The 22,471-nt window shown below is 43.1% G+C and overlaps 1 protein-coding gene across 5 annotated transcripts in view; it reads left to right on the forward strand.

The window, feature by feature from the left end:
- Window positions 1–19,698, forward strand: part of GTF2I (general transcription factor IIi) — a 78,252-nt gene extending 58,554 nt beyond the window's left edge. For 3 of the 5 annotated variants that reach the window (XM_081324904.1, XM_081324906.1, XM_081324905.1), the window contains 11 exons: window positions 16–114; window positions 495–560; window positions 6,391–6,574; window positions 9,081–9,139; window positions 10,586–10,696; window positions 12,692–12,772; window positions 15,044–15,227; window positions 16,931–16,959; window positions 17,546–17,614; window positions 17,937–17,981; window positions 18,387–19,698. In XM_081324904.1, the coding sequence (XP_081181030.1) occupies window positions 16–114; window positions 495–560; window positions 6,391–6,574; window positions 9,081–9,139; window positions 10,586–10,696; window positions 12,692–12,772; window positions 15,044–15,227; window positions 16,931–16,959; window positions 17,546–17,614; window positions 17,937–17,981; window positions 18,387–18,445 (986 nt within the window). In that variant the 3' untranslated portion in view covers window positions 18,446–19,698. Of the gene's footprint in view, window positions 1–15; window positions 115–494; window positions 561–6,390; window positions 6,575–7,980; window positions 8,036–9,080; window positions 9,140–10,585; window positions 10,697–12,691; window positions 12,773–15,043; window positions 15,228–16,534; window positions 16,594–16,930; window positions 16,960–17,545; window positions 17,615–17,936; window positions 17,982–18,386 lie in introns of those variants that run through there. The other 2 variants (XR_014026071.1, XR_014026072.1) reach the window with 2 other exon arrangements.
- The last annotated feature ends 2,773 nt before the right edge of the window (window positions 19,699–22,471 follow it).

Genomic DNA, 22,471 nt, shown 5'->3' on the forward strand with positions numbered 1-22,471 from the left:
TTCAATATATTGTAGGTCCTGCAAATAGGGTATCAACATCAGATGTTAGAACTAATCCTCAAACCAATGGATCCAATACAGGGTTCAAGCCAAGAGGAAGAGAGTTTTCTTTTGGTAAGTTCATGGGAAAATTTTCTTTTATGTTAAATTAAGCTTCTTAATTTATTAGAATTGTTAATTAGAAAATGGGGTATTTACATGTCTGCTAGGTTGTGCATTAATACATTCTACATATCTTCAGCTATCAATTCTACTTTGTAGCTCAGTAACTTAGATGTTGGTAGTTTCTTGGTAGTAAAAAAACTTGACATTTTAAGGTCTGTAGCCAAAACATTAAATCAGTGAGGGAACATACTAATAAGCAGTGTGATATTATTGCATATTATGTGTTCTGGAATCTATCAGAAACTGGTTTTGAAGAAATCCAACTGAGTAATCAGGGAAACAAGAATATAGTAGGATTGAATAAAATAATTTCCATTATATTTTGACAGAGGCCTGGAATGCCAAGATTACTGATTTGAAACAGAAAGTTGAAAATCTTTTTAATGAAAAATGTGGTAAGTGTTTTTTAATCTTATTAAATATAATATGCTTAACACTTCAGAAAATTTTATTGGGAAAATAACTAAATTCAGTAAAGCATCAACTAGGTATGTAATTGAATTCCCATTTTCTGAAATGTTTTCCTAAATAAAATGGACTTAATGATGTAGAAAATAAAATTGAACAAGCCCCAAATATTCCCTGTGGAGGGAGTTCTCTATTGCTAAGAATGCTCTGTCTCTTATTCGATCTAGTCTAACCACACAATGGTTAATACAATCATATTTCTGCAGCCTGATTCTCAAAGAATCAAATCTGTATATTTGGCTATGTCACTTCACATTGCAGATAAGAACTCTCATTAGATAATACTCTGCAAATCATGCCTTTCAACTTATATTTACTACTGAAAACATTACTACTTAAAACATTACTTTTTAAATATTTTATTTACTTAAATAAATAGATAAGGTAAAGGTAAAGGTTCCCCCGCACATGCATGCTAGTCGTTTCCGACTCTAGGGGCCGGTGCTCATCTCCGTTTCAAAGCCAAAGAGCCAGCGCTTGTCCGAGAACGTCTCCATGGTCATGTGGCCGTCATGACTAGATGCCAAAGGCGCACGGAACGCTGTTACCTTCCCACCGTAGTGGTCCCTATTTTTCTACTTGCATTTTTACGTGCTTTCGAACTGCTAGGTTGGCAGAAGCTGGGACGAGTAACAGGCGCTCACTGTTACGCGGCACTCGGGATTCGACCCGCCAAACTGCCGACCTTCTGATCAACAAGCTCAGCGTCCTAACCCACTGAGCCACCGCGTCCCTGTTAAATAGAAGGAATAGAATAAATAGAAGGAAAAAACAAAAATGAACAGGAAAAAAAGGAAAGGGGGAAAAGACCAAAACATTATACTTAAATGGCTCAGTCCTGAAATGGAGCCTATATGCTGCAACATGATGCAGAAACACTACAACAGTTTGTGATGCAGCACTTTAAAACTTCCTAAATTTAGTGTGATATAAGGGTCCATGCAGTATAATCCATTCAGAAGATTGATTCTTTAATAATAGGGTAACACAACCAATCTTCTGAAATTAAAAAAAAACAATTCCAAAAATGCCTATTGCTACAAATTGTCTTATTTCAAAATGATAGCTGCAGTTTAAAAAAGTAAATATATTTTGCCTATCTTCTGTGCAGTGTGCCTACCGTGTTTCTCCGAAAATAAGACCCAACCAGAAAATAAGCCCTAGCATGATTTTTTCAGGATGCTTGTAATATAAGCCCTATCTCAAAAATAAGCCTCAGTTAAGATCATCAGCCAGACAGACGTATTTGGTATGTCCGTTGCAATATCCTGGACAGGATTATGGGGAGACTGAGCTCCACCACATGTTTATTGGACCCGTGCCCTTCCTGGCTGGTTTATGCAGCCCGGGAGAGGACACGCAGCTGGTTCCAGGCAGTTATATCAGCTTCTTTGAGTGAGGGTAGCTTCCCTGCTGTCTTGAAAGAGGCGGTGGTGAGGCCCCTCCTCAAGAAGCCTGCCTTGGACCCAGCTGTATTGAACAACTTTCGTCCGGTCTCCAACCTTCGCTTTCTTGCGAAGGTTGTTGAGAGTGTGGTGGCGCATCAGCTCCCTTTGGTCCTGGATGAAGCGGATTATCTAGACCCGTACCAATCGGGTTTCAGGCCCGGGCACAGCACGGAGACGGCATTGGTCGCGCTGGTGAATGATCTCTGGAGGGCTCGGGACAGGGGTCATTCCTCTGTTCTAGTCCTATTAGACCTCTCAGCGGCTTTCGATACCATCGACCATGGTATCCTGCTGCGGCGTCTCAGGGGATTGGGAGTGGGAGGCACGGTTTTACAGTGGTTCTCCTCCTATCTCCAGGGACGCTCGCAGTCGGTGTTGACAGGAGGGCAGAGGTCGACCGCGAGGTCTCTCGTTTGTGGAGTTCCTCAGGGGTCGGTCCTCTCGCCTCTCCTGTTCAACATCTATATGAAACTGCTGGGTGAGATCATTCGTGGCTTTGGAGTTGGGTATCATCAGTACGCTGATGATACCCAGCTTTTTCTTTCTACCCCAAACCACCCCAGTGATGCCCTCAACGTGATGTCCCGTTGCCTGGAGGCGGTTCGGGTCTGGATGGGGAGGAACAGACTTCAACTCAACCCCGACAAGACCGAGTGGCTTTGCATACCTTCATCCCGGGTTTATTCGGATATTCCATCTCTTTCTATGGGGGGTGAATTATTACCCCCCGTAGATAGGGCTCGCAACTTGGGAGTCCTCCTAGATTCGCGGCTCACCTTGGAAGATCACATGGTGGCTGTGACTAGGGGGGCTTTCGCCCAGGTTCGCCTGGTGCGCCAGTTGCGGCCCTATCTAAGCCGGGATGATTTATGCACGGTCACTCACGCGCTCGTGACCTCTCGTCTAGACTACTGCAACGCTCTCTACATGGGGCTTCCCTTGAGGACCACCCGGAGGCTCCAACTGGTACAGAATGCAGCCGCGAGAGTTGTGTTGGGAGTCTCCCGATACTCCCATGTTACACCTCTGCTCCGTGAGCTGCATTGGTTGCCAGTTGTCTTCCGGGTGAGATTCAAGGTGCTAGTAATGGTGTTTAAAGCCCTCCATGGCATGGGGCCGGAGTACCTCAGGGAACATCTGCTGCCGGCATCAAGCTCCCTGCGCCCTGTGCGTTCCCACAGAGAGGGCCTCCTCAGGGTGCCACCGGTCAGAGAGTGCCGACTGGTGGCCCCCAGGGGGAGATCCTTCTCTGTGGGCACCCCGGAGCTATGGAACCAGTTACCGGTTGAGCTCCGGACGGCGCCCGATCTGCGCTCCTTTCGCCGCGATCTGAAAACATACTTGTTCGAGCAAGCCGGCCTGGCCTGAGGGGGGATTGGTGGGGTTTTTTATTATTTTTATCGGGGCTTTTTACTATGTATCAATTGTATTTTAATCGGGCATGCATTTAATTATCTTTTAGTTTTTGTAAATTTCTGTGTTTTATTCTTGCCCTGTACACTGCCCTGAGTCCTTCGGGAGAAGGGCGGTATAGAAATATTAATAAATTAAATTAAATTAATTTGTCTTTGCTTGCCCACAGCCGCGATGATCATATGCCTCCCCCCGTGCCTGTGCATGTTATTAGTGCCGCAGGCAAAAGAACAGGTGGTATCACACTACCAGGCCGGGGAGGTGGTGCCACACTGAGGGGTGGGGTGGCACCATGCGCCTCAGCCCCTGCTGCCCAATGTTGTTCTCCAGCTCTGCCACACATGCGGGATGAGCCTCCTACCCACCACCCCACCTGCGATGGCCCCGGCGAAAAGGAAGGGTGGGAAGCACCCATCCAAGAGGCAGCTGGGACTCCCCTGTCCGCCCTGCCCGATCCCAGCCCCAGAGCTGCCCCACGGGCCCACACCTGCGCACCTCGGGACCTCACAGCCAGGCCACCCCTGATTTAATGGTAGATTTAGAGGGAATAACATTTTGACCCCTAGACAAGATGAGTGCAAAAAGAAACAGCTATTCCATCAAGTTCAAGAAAGGAACCATGGAGGATTCTTGCGGGAAGAATCTTACAGCTTTTTGCAAAGAGAAGTTGGATCTCTGGTCCAAAAATGACGAGCAGCGTACGATAACCTTAGTCAACAGGTGGACGAGGGAAATGCTAAGAAGCGCAAGTGTGGATCAGGTCAGCAACCATTATTTCCTGAACTGGAAGACATCTGTGAATGGATTGCTGACCGGAGAGCAAAGGCTTTGGTTGTACGCAGGGCTGATATTCAAGCAATGGCACCACAGTTTGAAATATCCCCAGATTTCAAAGCATCACAACACTGGCTGGATGGCTTCCTTCAGCGATATGAACTGTCTCTAAGATCGACAGCACTGTTCAAGCTGGAAGATACTGAACTTATGTGCACTTGCATTCAAGTCCTTTGTTGATGGCATCGACTTTTCTAAATACCAACATTCCAACATGATTACTATGGATGAAACTGCAATGTTTATGGGCCAAGGATCTCAAGTGACAGTTGATCAGAGGGGTGCCTCATCAATCTACATTCCCTGCACTGGTTACGAAAGTGCACGTGTTACCTGTATTTTAGCAATTCCTCTGGATGGAAAGAAAGCCCCACCTCTAATCATCATTAAGGGCAAGAAAGATAAGCTTGAACGTGTTTCAGGCATTTATGTTCTTGAAACCGAAAAGGCCTGGTGCACACAAGCAGTTATAAGGAAGTGGGTCGATTTAATGCTGCCATTTGTTTTGCGAGGTGGCCAAAGAGGTCTGCTAGTTTGCGATTCAGCCAGCACTCACCATGCTAAAGACATGAAGAACTTCCTTGCAGAAAGAAGAATAGATCAGATAATGATTCCCACAGGAATGGCTGCCTATCTCCAGACTCTTGATATTGCAGTAAACAGGCCATTCAAGGACCATTTGCACATGGAAATCAGTGACTACATTGAAAATAGAATGGAGGGAAATCAGCATGGAAACTTTGTGAAACCTAGCCTGCTTGAGGTTGTCGCTTGGGTGAAGAATTCATAGGATAAAATCACTGACAGCTGTGTTACCAATGCACTGCCAGCAGGCCACATGAACAAGAAGTGCTCATTTAAGGAGAGCTCAGTTGCTGGATCTGAGAGATTGGGGCCAATGGTTCTACAGGAAATGGAGTCGCAAGAAATTCAGAGCAGAATTCGGGGTTTGGAGAGTTATGACGATGTTCCAGAAGAAGGTGACATGTCTATATCTGAATAAATGTAGATTGTTGTATGGTATCTCAGGGGTGCTGGGCTCACTCTCCTTGCTGAGGCTGGGCTTCTTGGGTTGGGGGGTGGGGCTGAAGGGTGGCAGGGCTCCTGCTGGACAGGGCTGCTGGTGCTGGTGCTGCCCGCTGCAAGACGAGGTGAGGTAAGGAAGATGGCAGGGTGGGGGTAGCCTGGCTGCAGAGCTCCGAGGTGTCGAGGGTGCAGCGCATGTGGGGCAGTTCCTGGGCTGGGCTTGGGCAGGATGAAATGGGAAGGGGAGTCCCGGCTGCCTCTTGGGGACGGGAGCTACCCACCCTTCTCATTCTCCGGGGCCATCCTGGGTGGGGCGGTGGGAAGGACGCTCACCCCACATATGCAGCGGAGCTGGAGGACAAGATTGGATGGCAGAGGCCGAGCATGCAGGGGCCATGGTGTGGCACCACCTGCCTCGCCTTGTGATGTGGCTCCACCCCTGCCCCACTACCTGCCTTGCCTCGTTGCAGCACCAGAAACAAACAGAGGCATATGGGGGGGAGGCACACGATACGGCCCGCAGTGCGGCCACCTGCCCCATCGCAGACACGGGCAAGCAAAGACACACGGGATGGGGTGAGCAGGTTACTACCTGGCTGCTTGGATGTTCAGCCTGGTGGTTGCAACGCTTGGACTCATCTGCGCTGTGCGGGCTGCACAGCCCCAAAGTGCGCTGGCCAAGGGGCCGGCAGTCTGCAGTTGCTGCCGAACACCATTGGTCCCCGCGCACTAGTCGCCTCCTCTACAATGAGACATCACCTGAAAATAAGCCCTAATGGGTCTTTTGGAGCAAAAATTAATATAAGACCCTTATTCTTGGGGAAACACAGTACTTTGATATTGGAATAGAAATATTTGTGATGGATGAATCATATCTTTAATTCAAGCATTATTATTCTGCTGTTAGCTGAAAGAGTTCTGAAATTGCTTCATGAAACATTCTTTGATTCACCCATTGTGGCTCAAACCTACCAAACAGACGTCGAAAACCTATTAAATGAAAAACAAATCACTCACACATATCACTTTATTCTAGGGGAAGCTCTTGGACTGACAGAACCTGTTAAAGTTCCTTTTGCGCTGTTTGAATCTTATCCTGAAGATTTTTATGTTGAAGGCCTTCCTGAGGGAGTGCCATTCCGTCGCCCATCCACTTTTGGCATTCCAAGATTGGAAAAAATCCTCCGAAACAAAGCTAAGATAAAATTTATCATTAAAAAGTAAGCCAGATGTATGCGTACCACGTGAGTGGCCTTTCTATAAAACTTAAATAAAGCTGGGATTCCGAGTAGTCAATTACAGGATTCCTTAAACAGTTGTGTTTTAATATATAAAGGGTTGAAACCTGGACCTTCCTAAGAGAGCAGAAGTGTCCAAATAACCAAATAGCATTAAATTATACTCCTCAAAAGAAGAAAGGATAAGTAGGTGAACATTTACTTCCTTGTTTTTTATTAGAAATAATTGGCAGACTTACCTTTTGAAACATTGGAAAAGAGCTTTATCGCTATCCAGGCTACACAGATATGAGGAAACTAAATGATAGAATATGACAAAATTCCTCTTAAAGTGTGGCTGTCTCTTTATGACATTAGATCATCTGAAGATACATGGTAGTTTGAATAAATTCTATTTTATTTATAGCTTTCCAAACAAGCTTCAGGTACGAACCTCCTGAGTAAACTAGTAAAATAAAGAGACTTTAATTGCTTTGATTTCTCTATAAATGAATTATTTAAATGTAAGGTGCCAAATAGAATATCATTAATGATTTTTTTCTCCAGTTAATACATACTAAATATAAGCAGCAATATACTAAACTGACTGAGTGGCATGGTCGCCTCCCACTCTGAAGGTGGAGAGTTCAGTCTCAGGTAGCGGCAGACCCACAAAGAAGAAACATCTGCTGCAAACTCCATGTGGTGTTAAGAAGGGCGCCAGTAAATGCTCAGCTCCAACCAGTTGCCCCGACTCTACCCTGAATTAAGGGGTTACACGGTTGTAAAAAGGGAGGATTGAGAATCACATTACTGATATTGTAGTCTGTTGGATGCTGATGGTGACTAGAACCACCCTCTGGCCATTCTTGCAGCCAATTGGATATTCTGAAACTTCATTGAGATTTTGTTTCCAGGCCTGGGGTAGAGGATGTTTGAGGAGCCCCTGCCAATTGTTTTCCTGGATATTATTTAGGTGGTTTTGTCTAGGCAATCATGGTCCTTTTAAATTAGGTATTCTTTTGAATTTCTGTAAGCCACCCAGAGCCTTTTGAGAGTTCGATGGCCTCAAAATCCAATAAAATAAATCCCCTTAATTCTCCTCCTCCTCCTCTTCTTCCTTCTTTTCACCCATTAGGATTTTGGGGGAGGTGCCAAATTCTCTTGACCAATATCTGAAAAAATTTAATAGAAGGATTTTAAAAATTAAGCTATGAGTCATCTGGGAATCATAGGGTGGCCACCCTCACTCCAGTCTCATATTTTCCCTTGAATGTCTTGCCCGACTCTTAACAAAATAGTATTGAGTTCATTAGAATTTAGGCCATATTTAGTGAAACCACATCGCATTTCTGAACCCAGCTAGACTGAACACCTGCTCACTGTTTTTCCATGTAACATTTATCCAGCCCTTCTGTAGTTGCCCAGAAGAATGAGGATGAAACAAAACCAGGCATTGAACGGGTAATCCACACTTTCATTCTGGGGTGATAGCATTAAATGAGAACCAGGAAAGCGGCTTTTAACTGGGAGGGTTTGGATCTATATAAGCTGAGAGATCCTCAAAGTCTATTGAATTGGAGAAATGAATTCAACATGGTATCGCTATAGTATTCTAATGGATGCTCTTAAATCCATTCAAAAATCAAAAGCAGCTTGTGCTTCTTTAATGCAAAGGAAAGTAGGCAGTCCCCACCCCCCATTTCTCCCTTCTTTATGGAATCATGCAATTTTCATAATTTTATGAATTCAGAAATGGTGTGGCTCCAGGGAAAACTGAGTTTCATTAAAATGAAATAAAATATTGGCATTGTGCACTCTTCCACATCCTAATGGTTCCAAATGTGTTGGATTCCATTCCATAATACAGTTGTCTGTAGGGCTTTAGTTGGGGGAGTTCCAACACTGTTGATGGGCTTCAAATTAGATGACATGGAAATTTTTGTCTAATCCATCTTTATTTTTAGCCCCCCCCCCCTTTGGGGAGGTTTTTTCCTTTTTAGTTACTTCTTGCTGTAGGAATTCAATTTCTGTTTTTGAAAGTCCACAAAAAGGGCCTCTGTGTATAGCATTTGCCTGAGATTACAGTGAAATTCTCTGTTTAGGATGCCCATAGAACAAGGATAGGCAACCTTGGCTCTTATATGACTCATGGACTTCAACTCCCAGAATTCCTGAGCCAGCTGGCTCAGGAATTCTGGGAGTTGAAGTCCATGAGTCATAAAAGAGCCAAGGTTGCCTACCCCTGCCATAGAGCAACTGAAGTGTTCCCTTTGCTTTAATCTTTGGCTGAAGGGTTACCTGGCATCTCTGAGCCTCTGTGACTGGGACAGGGTTTGAAAAGGAAACAGGAATTAATGTGTTGAGGCAATAATTATTCTTGCGACCCTGTAATCACATTTAATATTCTACCCTTGTGACGCTTGCATTGAGCTAATTTCTTTATCCTTGCTTGTTGATTTTGCTTCTTTATTTATTTATGCCAAATCTTAAATGTGTTTCTCGGCAGGCCTGAAATGTTTGAGGCAGCAATTAAAGAAAATGCTACTGCTATTCCAAGTCCTCAAAGTGAGTTTCACTTCTTCTGCTTTGGCGGTAATTCTCTTGCACCATAAGTTCACAGCTATGTTGTTTCTTCTCAGGAATTGGATGTTTTTAAAGAGTGACACAAATAAATCTGTGGTTTTTGGAAGAGTCCCTATCTGACCACAGAATTTGCTTGAGACTTTGGGCCAATCTGTTTTCAGTCTCAGGTAGGGCTCAGGTTACAGTGATAATTGGGACCAGAATTTCTGTTGCTAAGTGATTAGTCAAAGCGTGATGTCACGTGAATGCATCACTTAGTAAGAACAGTCCCTGCAGTCCCTGTTGTCATCATTAACCAAATCCTACCAATTGTTAGGCAAGGAATCACCCCAATCTAAGTCTTTCCCAGTTTGGTCTCTCCCAACCGTGACTCTCAGTAAGGTAAGGGACTGCATCCAACTCCCCCATCCACTGTCTCTCCATCTCTGCCAAGGTAGCTGCTGCCTGTATGCGGCCTTCTTCCCAAGGCCCCGTGTTGTCTGAATCGCATGTACCTTTCTCATGAAGCTTTGGGAAGCTGCACATGATTTGGACACATGGCTTGGCGTGGCCAGCAGTTGCCTCTTGAAAAGCCAGGCTGGGCGTGCCTCATTAGCGGCGGTAGGGAGAGGATGGCAAAGGTCATCTGGGAGGTGGCAGGTCCAGCAGAGCCCAGGACCATGGAGATGGCACAGTGCAAAGGCAACCAAAAGGGCAAAGATAGGAGGAGTGTCACTGGATTTGTAAATGCAGGTGGGCTGCCAAGCACCTGAATTTTGATTGTGTGACTTTGGGACATAACTATCATTTATTCAGCACTGCTGTAACTTCGAATGGTCACTGAATGAATGGTTATTAAATGAGGACTACTTCTATATCATGTGAGTGGCCTCCATATTGGATACTGAGCTCCCACAATAAAAAGAATACATTCATTAAGTAATATCTCCATTTCCTATGTATCATGGTGTTCTGTCCGTACAAAACCAGATTTCAGTAGACGAGCACAAAAACTGGCAGTGGGCACTGCACATCTGAGCCAACCAGTAGCATTTCAGTCGGATTCTTGATTCAAAGTGGATCTGCAGCTACAAGAAAATAGCTACAACACCAGCTGTGGTTTACTGACATTTTGCTTCATTAATTTATTTATCCAGTTCTCTAGCTGCCATTCTGTGTGCTGGTCTGTATTTCCTTTTTAGTGCTTTTAAAATTCAAAAGCTGCAGATCTTTGCAGCACTTTTGCCCTTTTGTAGTAGGAAGCAAGTTTTGATCTGGTTCGAGTTACAGCTGTCAGCTTTAATCTAATGCAGTCTAATTCTTGCATAATCGGTCTCTCTCGCTGGTTTCTTCTTTAAATTTTCACTGTGCATTTTCTTTATTAAAAACGAGAATGGGGTTTATTTGAAAGGTTTTGAGCTAATGTTTTGCCTCTACATCTTTTCCAAGGAAGAACCAGCTTATGTAATACTGTGATAAATGCTGTAAATGTGCCTGACCCAGTGGTGAACACAGCTGCTGGAGTAGAAGACCTGAACATCATCCAAGTGACAATACCAGGTACCCTGCCCGCTTTCTTTCATTCTGAGGTTTTACAAGCTGTTGAGCAACACTTTGTAAAATTCAGTTTACATTTTTTGTTCAAGCTCAAAAGCACCATCACCTTTTTAAAAAGAGGTAAGGGCAATGAATGGTATTTAGAACATTTATTTTCCTTTGGATGTAAAATAGGCTCATATGTGCTTTGGGCTAACCAGTGGTCACTCAGTAGAATCAGCTGCTAGCAACAGTTTACCTAGTACTAAAAAAAACAGACTTACAACACATGGCTGAAGTTACAGCCATTGCAGTGCCCCATGGTCATGTGATTAAAATTTGATGCCCCTGTTCTGTACCAGCCTGCTACCGGCCCTGCAGAAAAGGCAGGGACAACCCCTTTACAAACGGCAAGAGGCTGGAACTAAGCCTGCCAAATTTATTAACATAAAACGGAGCAAAACAAGACACGAACCATGAAACAGGAACTATTCAAGCGGTTGCCTTCAGCAAACCAGCCCTCCCACGCATTCCCCTTTTATACAGTTCAGGGCATGGCTTCTGTCTGCCTCCTTCCGAGGTGCCCCATTGCCTTCCTCTGTTTACTCCTGATTGACTGCCTCCTGCGTCGGGCGTCCTTGAACAGGGCCAGCTGTGGGTCATCATCCACGCTGTCAGGCTCACACAGCTGGGTCTCCGTTGTGACCAGGTGGGAGGGGCCCTGGCTGAGGGCTCTCATCAGCAAGCTCTTCAACACCCCCCTCCTCCTCTGAGTCGTCCGACCCAACTGCCGAACCCACAGGCTGACCCTGAATCACAACAGCCCCAACTCCCCAGCTGCCTACTCCCCCCCCCCCATTTTCTTGCATCCTGACTTGCAGTTGGGCAAGCAGTCCCTGAAACGCACTTGCCATTCCCCAGCAAGTGCCGGCGAGGATTCATTCACTCAGTTGTCTTAACCCAGCCCCAGTCCCCCACCAGCAGGCAAGAAGGAAGCATTTGTTCACTCCTGAGCCCGCCGTAGCAAGCATTCCTCCACTCATCTGTCTTCTCTTCCCATTCCCCACACTAATCTTTTCCATTTTGCACCCAGCTGCAGCCAAAAGCAGAAGAGGTTCACCACCATTGCTGTTTCCTTTTCAGACCCACCTTCTTCCACAAATATTTCCTCTATGTGACTGAAGCCTGTGCTAGGTTACAAAGGTTTACACTACCTTTGCTGACTCCTTTTTTGAACCCACGTTCTCCCAGCAAACGTTCCCTACATGTGCGGGGTTAGAAAGCTGCCTTGCACAGGGAACATTCACGGCAGAAGCTGGATCCGAAAAAGTGACAGCAAAGACGGTGAGCCACTTCTGCTTTGGGCGTGGCCGGGTGGAAAAGGTGAAAAGAAAGGCCTGGTGTGGCGAATTAAGAGTGGTGTGCTTCTATTTTTTATTTTATTTTATTTGTCTTTTGCAGGGTGCAAAAGATGAAAAAATGGTGCAGGGAACGGTGAGAGTAATAATTGCTTCTGCTTAGATGCCCAGTTCAATGCCCATTGGAACGTTCTGTCTGTAAGCAAACTTTAGGAGAAGGAGAGACATGGGACAAATGATTTTCGCTTTTGTTTTGTTTTTGTTTTGGGTATTGGTATATGTACGATGTCAGGCACTGGTTGGAAATTAGGATTGAGATGTTTTTTTTGCTTTTCCTATTGAGGGCAGTTTTGTTCGTTATAAGGACACCTCAGGCTTAAGCTTACCCAGTTTGCTCTGATTTCCAGTGCAAAACAGTAGGATATCTGCCAATTTAGCAGTGAAGAGAATACATTCTGTGTTTCTGGTCTTCCTTCTCTCCATTTCTTCAAGCCCCAAAGAGCAAATCACCTAGGCCAGGATTAAAGCATCATCCACTACCAGAAAATAGAGCAATCTCAAATAGTTCCCCTTGGACTGATCATTATGTTGTCTTAAATCTTTAAAAGTCATTAAAGAAAAACCCATACAAATACAGCGATTGCATCTTTACATTTTGCAGATGACGATGAGAGAACCTCCAAAGTAGAGAAGGCCCGGCAGCTGAGAGAGCAAGTGAACGATCTCTTCAGTCGAAAATTTGGTTTGTGCATTTCCTCTACAGAAAAGTCAAAATAATTGCCTTCTAGCCTTCTCAGCCTTTGAATCCATTGTTGTGCTACTCAGGGCAGCTGAAACAGCAACACAATCTTTCTCCGTTTTCGAAGTGGGGAAATGTATAAACAAACAAGCCCTTAATTCCTGTGTTTTGTTTTAAGCAGCTGTGGATCTATGTCCACATGAACGGAAAAACATATGCTCTGTGGCAAAGAATAGTTTCCTTTAGCCAGCCTCTCCTACTTACAAAAGCAATCGGTTTTAGGGACAGCTAGGCGGATTTATGTGGTGGGATCAGGTGTATTTCTTATCAAAATCACTGCACAAAATGGCAGACGGGTCTGTGCTTGAACCCACGGATAAAATGGAGGGTGGCAATGAAACCACAGATGAAATGTTGGCTAGAGTGAGGCATTCAGGATTGCTTGCTTGCATCTTATGAGGAACTATGCAGTGGTAGCATGATTTTCTTCTAAGCTGCTACGTGAGAAATTCTAACATTTAGTTTTTAAACACTCCTCCCTTTCCTCCACAAAACTGATGCTCACCGCCAGCTGCCTTCTAGTTCACTGCCCACACATTTCAACTGCACTTGCTGCTGTCTCACCCCCACGTTGAATCCCACCTACAGAGCCAGAGCTACCCACCAGGAAGCACCTGCTGCTACTGTGGCAGCTCAGGGTTCTTGCTCTCTTTTGCAATGATTTCCCCGTCCCAATTTGCTTTATTATTAGCTTGGTTACTTTTAACCAAGAGAAGAAGGGGACGACAGAGAATGAGGTGGCTGGATGGAGTCACTGAAGCAGTAGGCGTGAGCTTAAATGGACTCCAGAAGATGGTAGAGGACAGGAAGGCCTGGAGGAACGTTGTCCATGGGGTCGCGATGGGTCGGACACGACTTCGCAACTAAACAACAACAACTTTTAACCCTTTGGAAAACAGAAGTAGAGCTGAAGCACCAGTATCAAAGTAATTTTTAAGACTGTAGCTAAGTTTTCTTAGCTCTGAAAAGAAACCCTAACCCAACTTGTACAGAACAGCAATCAAAGAACACAGCCACCAATCTCCAGCAGAAATATTATCACAGTGCAAAGAAAAAATGAAGATTAAAGCTTTGGGGAATAAAAAGGAATAGACCAGGCAAAAAGCACTTTTGGGAGGATATGCCAAAGCTGGGGAGACATTTCCCTTGCAGCCATTGGCCATTCCAAATGGAACAGGACTTCCATCCGACAGTCCTATTTGGCACAGGAGAAGAAAATCCTTCGAAGTACAATGTATAATTAAGCTAGAGTGTCGTTTGACACGAAGTGTACATAATTTAAAAGATTCTGATCTTTCCTAATATGAGCTGTGATAAGTACATTTTTAAAAGCAACTGTTCCTCTGAACAAAAATAATAATTGCTGAGAAGCAAATAGACAGAAGTTCTTGCTTTCATTTCCTGATCCTGAAGTACGAAAACATAAAAACATCTCTTTGACTGTTACGATAGAAACAATGTGTGCGTGATGATCTGATCAGGATTTAATTTTTTTAAAAAAATTATTAATAGGTCATGTGAGGGGTTTTTTTTTTAAAAAAAAAAAGCCACACTATTACTACCTTGAATGAACAAAGTATGTAATTAAAGGAATATTAGGTTCCTTGTTATGTAAAAATAGTCATTTGAAGTTTTTTCTCACAATATTGTTCTTTCTCATAACTACTATGCAGTTATATTCCAAATACGTTGTTTACTCTTCGTGCATTTTTATCATCTTGTTCCCAAGGAATATGTACAAGTATTTCAAGAAGTACAAGTAGTCCTCCACTTACAACAATATATTTAGTGACCGTTTCAAGTTAAAATGGCACTAAAAAAAACGACTTATGACCATTTTTCACACTTATGACCGTTGCAGCGTCCACATGATCACATGATTTTCATTTGGATGCTTGACAACTGGTTCATACTTATGACAGTTGCAGTGTACCAGGATCATGTGACCATCTTTTGCAACCCGACAAGCAAAATCAATGGGGAAGCCAGATCCACTCAATAACCCATGTTACTAAATTTAACAACTGCAGTGATTCATTTAACAAACGTGGCAAGGCAAGTTGTAAAATGGGGCAAGACTCACTTAACAAATTTCTCACTTAGCAGCATAAATTCTGGGCTCAATTGTTGGTCATGAGTTGAGGACCCCCTGTACCTCTGAAGCCAGATTCGTTTACTTGCCATCTTTGTTAAGCTCCCTTTTCTCTTCTGTAGGGGAAGCCATTGGTATGGGATACCCTGTGAAAGTCCCATACCGAAAAATCACTGTCAACCCTGGCTGTGTGGTGGTGGATGGAATGCCCCCTGGTGTGTCTTTTAAAGCTCCCAGCTATCTTGAAATCAGTTCCATGAGGAAGATTCTGGATTCCGCAGAGTTTATTAAATTTACTGTCATTAGGTACGTGACTTTCAGCAGTACAGTACTTAGTGTAACCGACATAATTTAGTTGTATGTTGAAAGAAACTGTTGCAGATCTGGGTGTTGGGTTTGGACCCACAGCACCCTCAGAGCTGGGAAAAGCCAGCCCTCTCTTCAGTGCCAGGCAGGATGTTAAGAGAGCCCATCTTGTCTTCTTCTAGCCTTGATTGCATTTGGTACCACAGGCTTCTACCGCACTCTTAAAAGAGGATGTGGTGACTGCATTGGCAATTGGCCCATGGTCAAACAGATCTAAGCAGTGTTGAAAGTTCAGGCGGGAAAGTTCTCTATATTGAGGCTTGACCTGGAGATGGAACATTCTGTTTCTGCCTCTGACCTGTAGGACTCTCTTCTCTGGGAGTTCACATTCTTAGGCATTACAGGTAGTCCTCAACTTACAACCATTCATTGAGTGAACATTTGAGGTTATAATGGCACTGAAAAAAGTGACCTACAACTACTGCTTGGCACGTATTTAGGACAATTGCAATGTCCCAGGGTCACGTCATCGCCATTTTTAACCCTTCCCAGAAGGCTTCTGATAAGCAAAGTCAATGGGGGGAGGGGGGAACCAGATTCTCTTAATGACCATATGATTCATTTAACAACTACAGTGTTTAGCTCGTGACCGGTGCAAAAAGGGTCATAAAATTGGGCACAACTGAAAATTGCTTAGCAATGGAAATTCCAGTCCCAATTGTGGTCATAGGTTGAGAACTGCCTGTAATTTCTTACTACTTTAAGTAGTACAGAATTGGAAGTTCAACTCTTTGGTATAATGGTTAAAATGTTTTATAGTTATCAGGCTTTTTATAACCCATCTTGAAGAGAATATAGTAAGAATTTGGGTGACAGCTTCTTCTCTCATCCCCATTTAAGACAAAGGACAACTGATTTGAGGAGATATTTTCAGTAGCAGAGATAAGTATTTTGTTCCTTGAGATTTGTCCTGGGTAGAGACAGAAATAGAATTTTGGAATGCTTGCGATCAGGCATTCAAGTATAGTTTAAACAAAAAAAAGGGTAAATATGGGTAAAGTATTAGGTATTGAAAGAAATATGCTAAAAGTGGAAGAATTAAACAGAATTCAATAAAGCAGGAAATATATTTATTAGTTTGAACGGTGTGAAAATACAAAACTACAGTTGTGTATTTTTTACGTTGAATATTTCTTATTGGACTTGCTGAATGGTTTAGGAATTATAGAATTGGTACAGCACAGTTGAAGCTTCTAGATTCCATTAATTGAACTATTTGTTGCATTTATATCCCGCCTTTCCTCCAGGAGCTCAAGGCCGTCTACATTATCCCCCTTCAATTTTATACTTGCAACAACCTTGTAAGGTATGTTAGGCTAAAAGTCACCCAGGGTATTTTATGTCGGAGCAGAGATATGAACCTGGGTCTCCACATTCCTAGTCCAACACACTAACCACTATTCCCACACGCTGATTGGTGGCTGGGTATAAGTTACAGTCAGACATATTTGGAGGGCATCAGGTTGAGGAAGCCTGCATTAAAGTAACATAGAAGAAGAAAATCACACGGTTTTTGAAGCTTAAGAGGGCTTATATTGGTTCTAAAAATCAGACACTTAAAATCTTTCCTGGAAGTCATCAGTGGAAGTTTGAATTAAATAAATTATTTCTGCGTATTGAAGTATTGCATTGTTTTCCAACAGACCATTCCCCGGACTTGTAATGAACAACCGTAAGTAATTCATTAACAAAATAAATCTTTATAACCATTTTATTAATTGCATTAACCCGTCTCACTAAAAGTGACTCTGGGCAATGTACAAACAGCTATGCATTTCTGTCATTTCTATGGTCAGTTTAGAGGTCTTTTCTGCTGTTTTATCCATTTTAAAAATAATCCATCATTGCCTGGATACAACACAATACGTCACATAGCAGGTCAGCAATATGCTGAAGGATAAATTTCTCAACAATTCTACTTGCTTTTCATTTTGGCTTGGCTGCATCATTATCTACAGTGCAACCCTACATATTATTTTATTTTAGTGAAATCTCTAATCCTTTCCAAATTGGCTTCTAAATTTTAGGTGGTCCAGATGTATTCAAAAATGTTATGGCAGAAAAGGGAAGTGATTTTTATAAACTCAATTTTTTATACAGACAGCATCATTGTTCTGTGTTTTTCCTATCTAACTGCCAAAATATTTTAACAGTTTGCACACTAAAACTAAATAATGCTGCATCTTTACGAATAACCCTCAGGTATTTCTCAGGGGCGTTGCTTGATAAAAATTTAATTTTTATCCTGTTTGTTCTAGAAATTACCGAAAAAACAGAAGCAGAAGTCCCAGCAGTCACCGTGCCAGCTCCTGAGCCAGTGGTACAAGGTAAACATTACAATTAAATTCATGGCTTAATAATTATCAGCATGATTTCTAAGGAAGCTTGTGCTCATTACATTTCAAGTTTCATGTGATTATTATTATTATGTTGGGAGTAGATAACAAAACCCTCCACTGCAGTATTGTGGTAGAAATAGAATGACGTAGTTTTAGATGCTCTTGAGTCTTGTCTTATAAAAGAGGCTTTAGAGACTTCTGTGTAGAGTAGAAACAGTCATTCGAAGGCTACAGTCATTGACAAGGCCTGTTGATAAAAGTTGCTACCAATATAGAATTAATACAAATATCTGTGTGTATTTTCTTCTAGAGCCAGTTGAAACGGACCAAATAGTACAAGTATCTGTGGAGGAAGGTAAGGATCTGTGATCTAATGAGAAGAAAGCACTTGCTATTTGGATAAGTATGTCATGTCCATGAAGCTAAAAATAAAGTTAAATCCGTTTTATATTCTTTGTAAAGAATCTTGCTAGCTTTTCTAATTATGAATCAATGAACAAATATTAATATATGGGTTGGCTGGTATCCCATTCTTAAATTGTAATCTGTCTTAGGTTCAGTGTGTTTTGTGAATCATGTCCCATTTGCTGCTTTTTTCCTTTATTTTAAGCTACTCTTTCGGAGTTTAGCAAAATAACAGTATTAGCATCAGGGAAGCTTACAGCCCTTTGGAGAAACAGAATATAACATCTCCATGTCTCTTGCTCTTCAGTGTGCTTAGTATTGTCTAAAAGCAGCCAAATACTCTTTGTCTCCACAGATTCATTACAGACTGAAGAACACGCTCAAATAAAGCAAGAGCCAGATCCAACGTGGTAGACCTGACTTGCATTAGGGTGAAGGACAGTCATAACCGAAGCAGAGTGGTGGGTGGTATTCAGATACTTTTCTAGGTGGGAGATGGACCCCCGACTGTTGCGTTGAATGCAGACTCTATGATCTGACTTCCATTTATATTGGTCCTGTAACTACCGTGTGTAGATCACTTAACTTGGCAGAGTCCCTCTTACTGTCTTTTTAAGTTGTGCTCCTTTTGTCCTTGGGTCACTTGCTTTGACTTATAGTCCTCCTGAATCTTTAGAGCAATCTTCCCCCACCTAATGTCCTCTGTATGTTTTGGATGACATCCTCTCTGCCCATTGGCTTTGCTGGCGGGGGCTGATGGGTGTTGGAGTCCATGTCTGGAGGGCTGGAGATACCTAACAAAACCAAGTTAAAACTGAAAGAAATATGTACAGTATGCAAAAATAGCCATTATTTTCCACAGGGCTTCTAGTAGCAGTTTATTTAACTTGAATCTCTGCCATTTTGTTTTTTTTCTCCTCGATCTCCAATCAAAAGCAAAAACATCAAGGCTTGTGAAGAGTTTGTTGGGATGACTCTGGCCTGTGTAATATAATTGTATAAGAGAAGTACCTTCTGTCTGTCCTATTCTAATGTCTGTGGAGATTCTCAATGATCATCCAGGTCATGGTTGTCCCAGAGATGCTTTTCAAAAGGCAACTGGTGGTTTTTGAAAAAGTTTTGCTTGTCATCTGAAGAAGCTTTTTGGATGAGAAATGAAACATTTTCAAAGAAAAAACGAAGTCCAAAAGCCTTTTGAAAAGTACCTTTGGGACATCCTATCATAACCCAACCCACCCTTCCTTCCTTCCTTCCTTCCTTCCTTCCTTCCTTCCTTCCTTCCTTCCTTCCTATCTCTACTTGGGTCAAAGGTCTTGGGAATTGTTACAAAACAGAGAGATCTTCAGTCCCAGCCCTAATTGAGAAAAAAGGCCGAACAATTGTTAGTTTTTTGTTTTTGCTAATAAAAATCAGCAGGGATTAGCAAATAAATCTGCCTCCTAGGTGAATAGCCCGTAGATACATTTTGCCTTTTTTTCCTTGAAGAAGGATGTCCACCATAGTTCAGGTTAATTTAAACTAGGAGGGAGGGAGTTGAAATTTGTCCAATTTTAATTTCTCTTTCTCCTTAATGGCTAATTGGATAATAGTATCTGTATATTTGAAATAATTTTTTCCTATGATATATCTCTCAACTCATATGTTTTTAATAAATAAATAAAAATGGTTTCCTGAGCTGCAGTTTCATTTGAACATATAAAGATTATGAGGGTGGGATCCATATCAAGCTTGAGGTAGGGCTGCTTACGGGGATAGTAAGGCCAGTGGTTGTGACTTGTCCTGCCCTCCATCCCACAGATTCACCCAGGGGAGGCTTTCCCTTCTCAGCTACTGCCAGTAAGGAGACACTGGGCTTGCTTGTAGAATTGGCATCTTGCTGCTTGCTCATGAGACACTTAACTTTGCTGGGCTGCAGAATTTTCAGGATAGGGAACTTTGCCCCATTTCTTGGCACTTGTGTTGGCTAAAGAAGAATCAGTGCTGGCTGAAGAGGAGCTTGAAAAGGTATCGTACTGGATTCAGTGGCTGTTGAATCAATGGATGCAAGTACCCAATGAGATTGATTCACCTGCATCTTGAAGCCTGGCCCTGAGGCCATCACAGATAGCAATAACACTTAGACTTATATACCCCTCCAACAGTACTTTACAGCACTCTCAGAGCAGCATACAATGTCAGCATATTGCCCTCAACAGTCTGGGTCCTCATTTTACCAACCTTGGGAGGATGGAAGCCTGAGTCAACCTTGAGCTGGTCAGGATTGAACTCCTGGCAGTGGGCAGAGTTTGCCTGTAATGCTGCATTTTAACTACTGTGCCACCGGGGCTCAGATACGCACAAACGTCAACTGGTCCAGCATGAAGCAGTGTGGGTGATGAGGACATGCCTCTATATTTTACCCTTGCTTCACCAGCTACACTGATTGACAGTTTGCTTCTAGGAGCAATTCAAGGTGCTGGTTATGATTTATAAAGCCCTATATGACATGGGACCTGTTTGTCTAGCTCAGGGGTCTTCAAACCTGGCCCTTTTATGACTTGTGGACTTAAAATCCCAAAATTCCTTAGCCAGGCACACTGGCTGAGGAATTCTGGGAGTTGAAATCCACAAGTCATGAAAGGGCCAGGTTTGAAGACCCCTGGTCTAGCTCAATCAGCTTGGCTGGTTTAATTCAACAGGGTTGGTGCACTCTGTGTTCTTTTGATTAAACAGTGTCATTTATTAGGACCCAGGAAGTGTGTCTCATTCCTCATCCATGTCCTCCACACTTCCAGGTGTTCTATTAAACAGTCCCATAGCAAATACTGTTTTTTGTTTCTCTCCTTTTATTCTTACCCAAACACTCTCACCTGGATCAGCATGTTGTAATGAATGAACTTTGATATACAGGTGAAACTCGAAAAATTAGAATATTGTGCAAAAGTTCATTTATTTCAGTAACGCAACTTAAAAGGGGAAACTAATATATGAGATAGACTCATTACATGCAAAGCAAGATAGTTCAAGCTGTGATTTGTCATAATTGTGATGATTATGGCTTACAGCTCATGAAAACCCCAAATCCACAATCTCAGTAAACTAGAATATTGTGACAAGGTGCAATATTCTAGGCTCAAAGTGTCCCACCCTAATCAGCTAATTAAGCAGTAACGCCTGCAAAGGGTTCCTGAGCCTTTAAATGGTCTCTCAGTCTGGTTCAGTAGGAATCACAATCATGGGGAAGACTGCTCACCTGACAGTTGTGCAGAAAACCATCATTGACACCCTCCATAAGGAGGGAAAGCCTCAAAAGGTAATTGCAAAAGAAGTTGGATGTTCCCAAAGTGCCGAAAGCACATTAATAGAAAGTTATGTGGAAGGGAAAAGTGTGGAAGAAAAAGGTGCACAAGCAGCAGGGATGACCGCAGCCTGGAGAGGATTGTCAGGAAAAGGCCATTCAAAAGTGTTGGGGACTTTCACAAGGAGTGGACTGAGGCTGCAGTCAGTGCATCAAGAGCCACCACACGCAGATGGATCCTGGACATGGGCTTCAAATGTCGTATTCCTCTTGTCAGGCCGCTCCTGAACAACAAACAACGTCGGAAGCGTCTTACCTGGGCTAAAGAAAAACAGACCTGGTCTGTTGCTCAGTGGTCCAAAGTCCTCTTTTCTGATGAAAGAAACTTTTGCATCTCATTTGGAAACCAAAGACCCAGAGTCTGGAGGAAGAATGGAGAGGCGCACACTGCAAGATGCTTGAAGTCCAGTGTGAAGTTTCCACAGTCTGTGTTGATTTGGGGAGCCATGTCATCTGCTGGGGTTGGTCCACTGTGCTTCATTAAGTCCAGGGTCAACGCAGCCATCTACCAGGAGATTTTGGAGCACTTCATGCTTCCTTCCGCAGACGAGCTTTATGGGGATGCTGACTTCATTTTCCAGCAGGACTTGGCACCTGCCCACACTGCCAAAAGCACCAAAACCTGGTTCAATGACTGTGGGATTACTGTGCTTGATTGGCCAGCAAACTCGCCTGACCTGAACCCCATAGAGAACCCCAAGAGAAAGATGAGAGACATGAGACCGAACAATGCAGAAGAGCTGAAGGCCGCTATTGAAGCATCCTGGTCTTCCTTAACACCTCAGCAGTGCCACAGGCTGATAGCTTCCATGCCACGCCGCATTGAGGCAGTAATTGCTGCAAAAGGGGCCCAAACCAAGTACTGAGTACATATGCATGCTTATACTTTTCAGAGGTCCGATATTGTTCTATGTACACTCCTTGTTTTATTGATTGTGCAATATTCTAATTTTCTGAGATTGTGGATTTGGGGTTTTCATGAGCTGTACGCCATAATCATCACAATTATGACAAATCACGGCTTGAACTATCTTACTTTGCATGTAATGAGTATCTCATATATTAGTTTCCCCTTTTAAGTTGCATTACTGAAATAAATGAAC

This window comes from Vipera berus, assembly GCF_964194415.1.
Source record: "Vipera berus genome assembly, chromosome: 1".
Classification (NCBI taxonomy): domain Eukaryota; kingdom Metazoa; phylum Chordata; class Lepidosauria; order Squamata; family Viperidae; genus Vipera; species Vipera berus.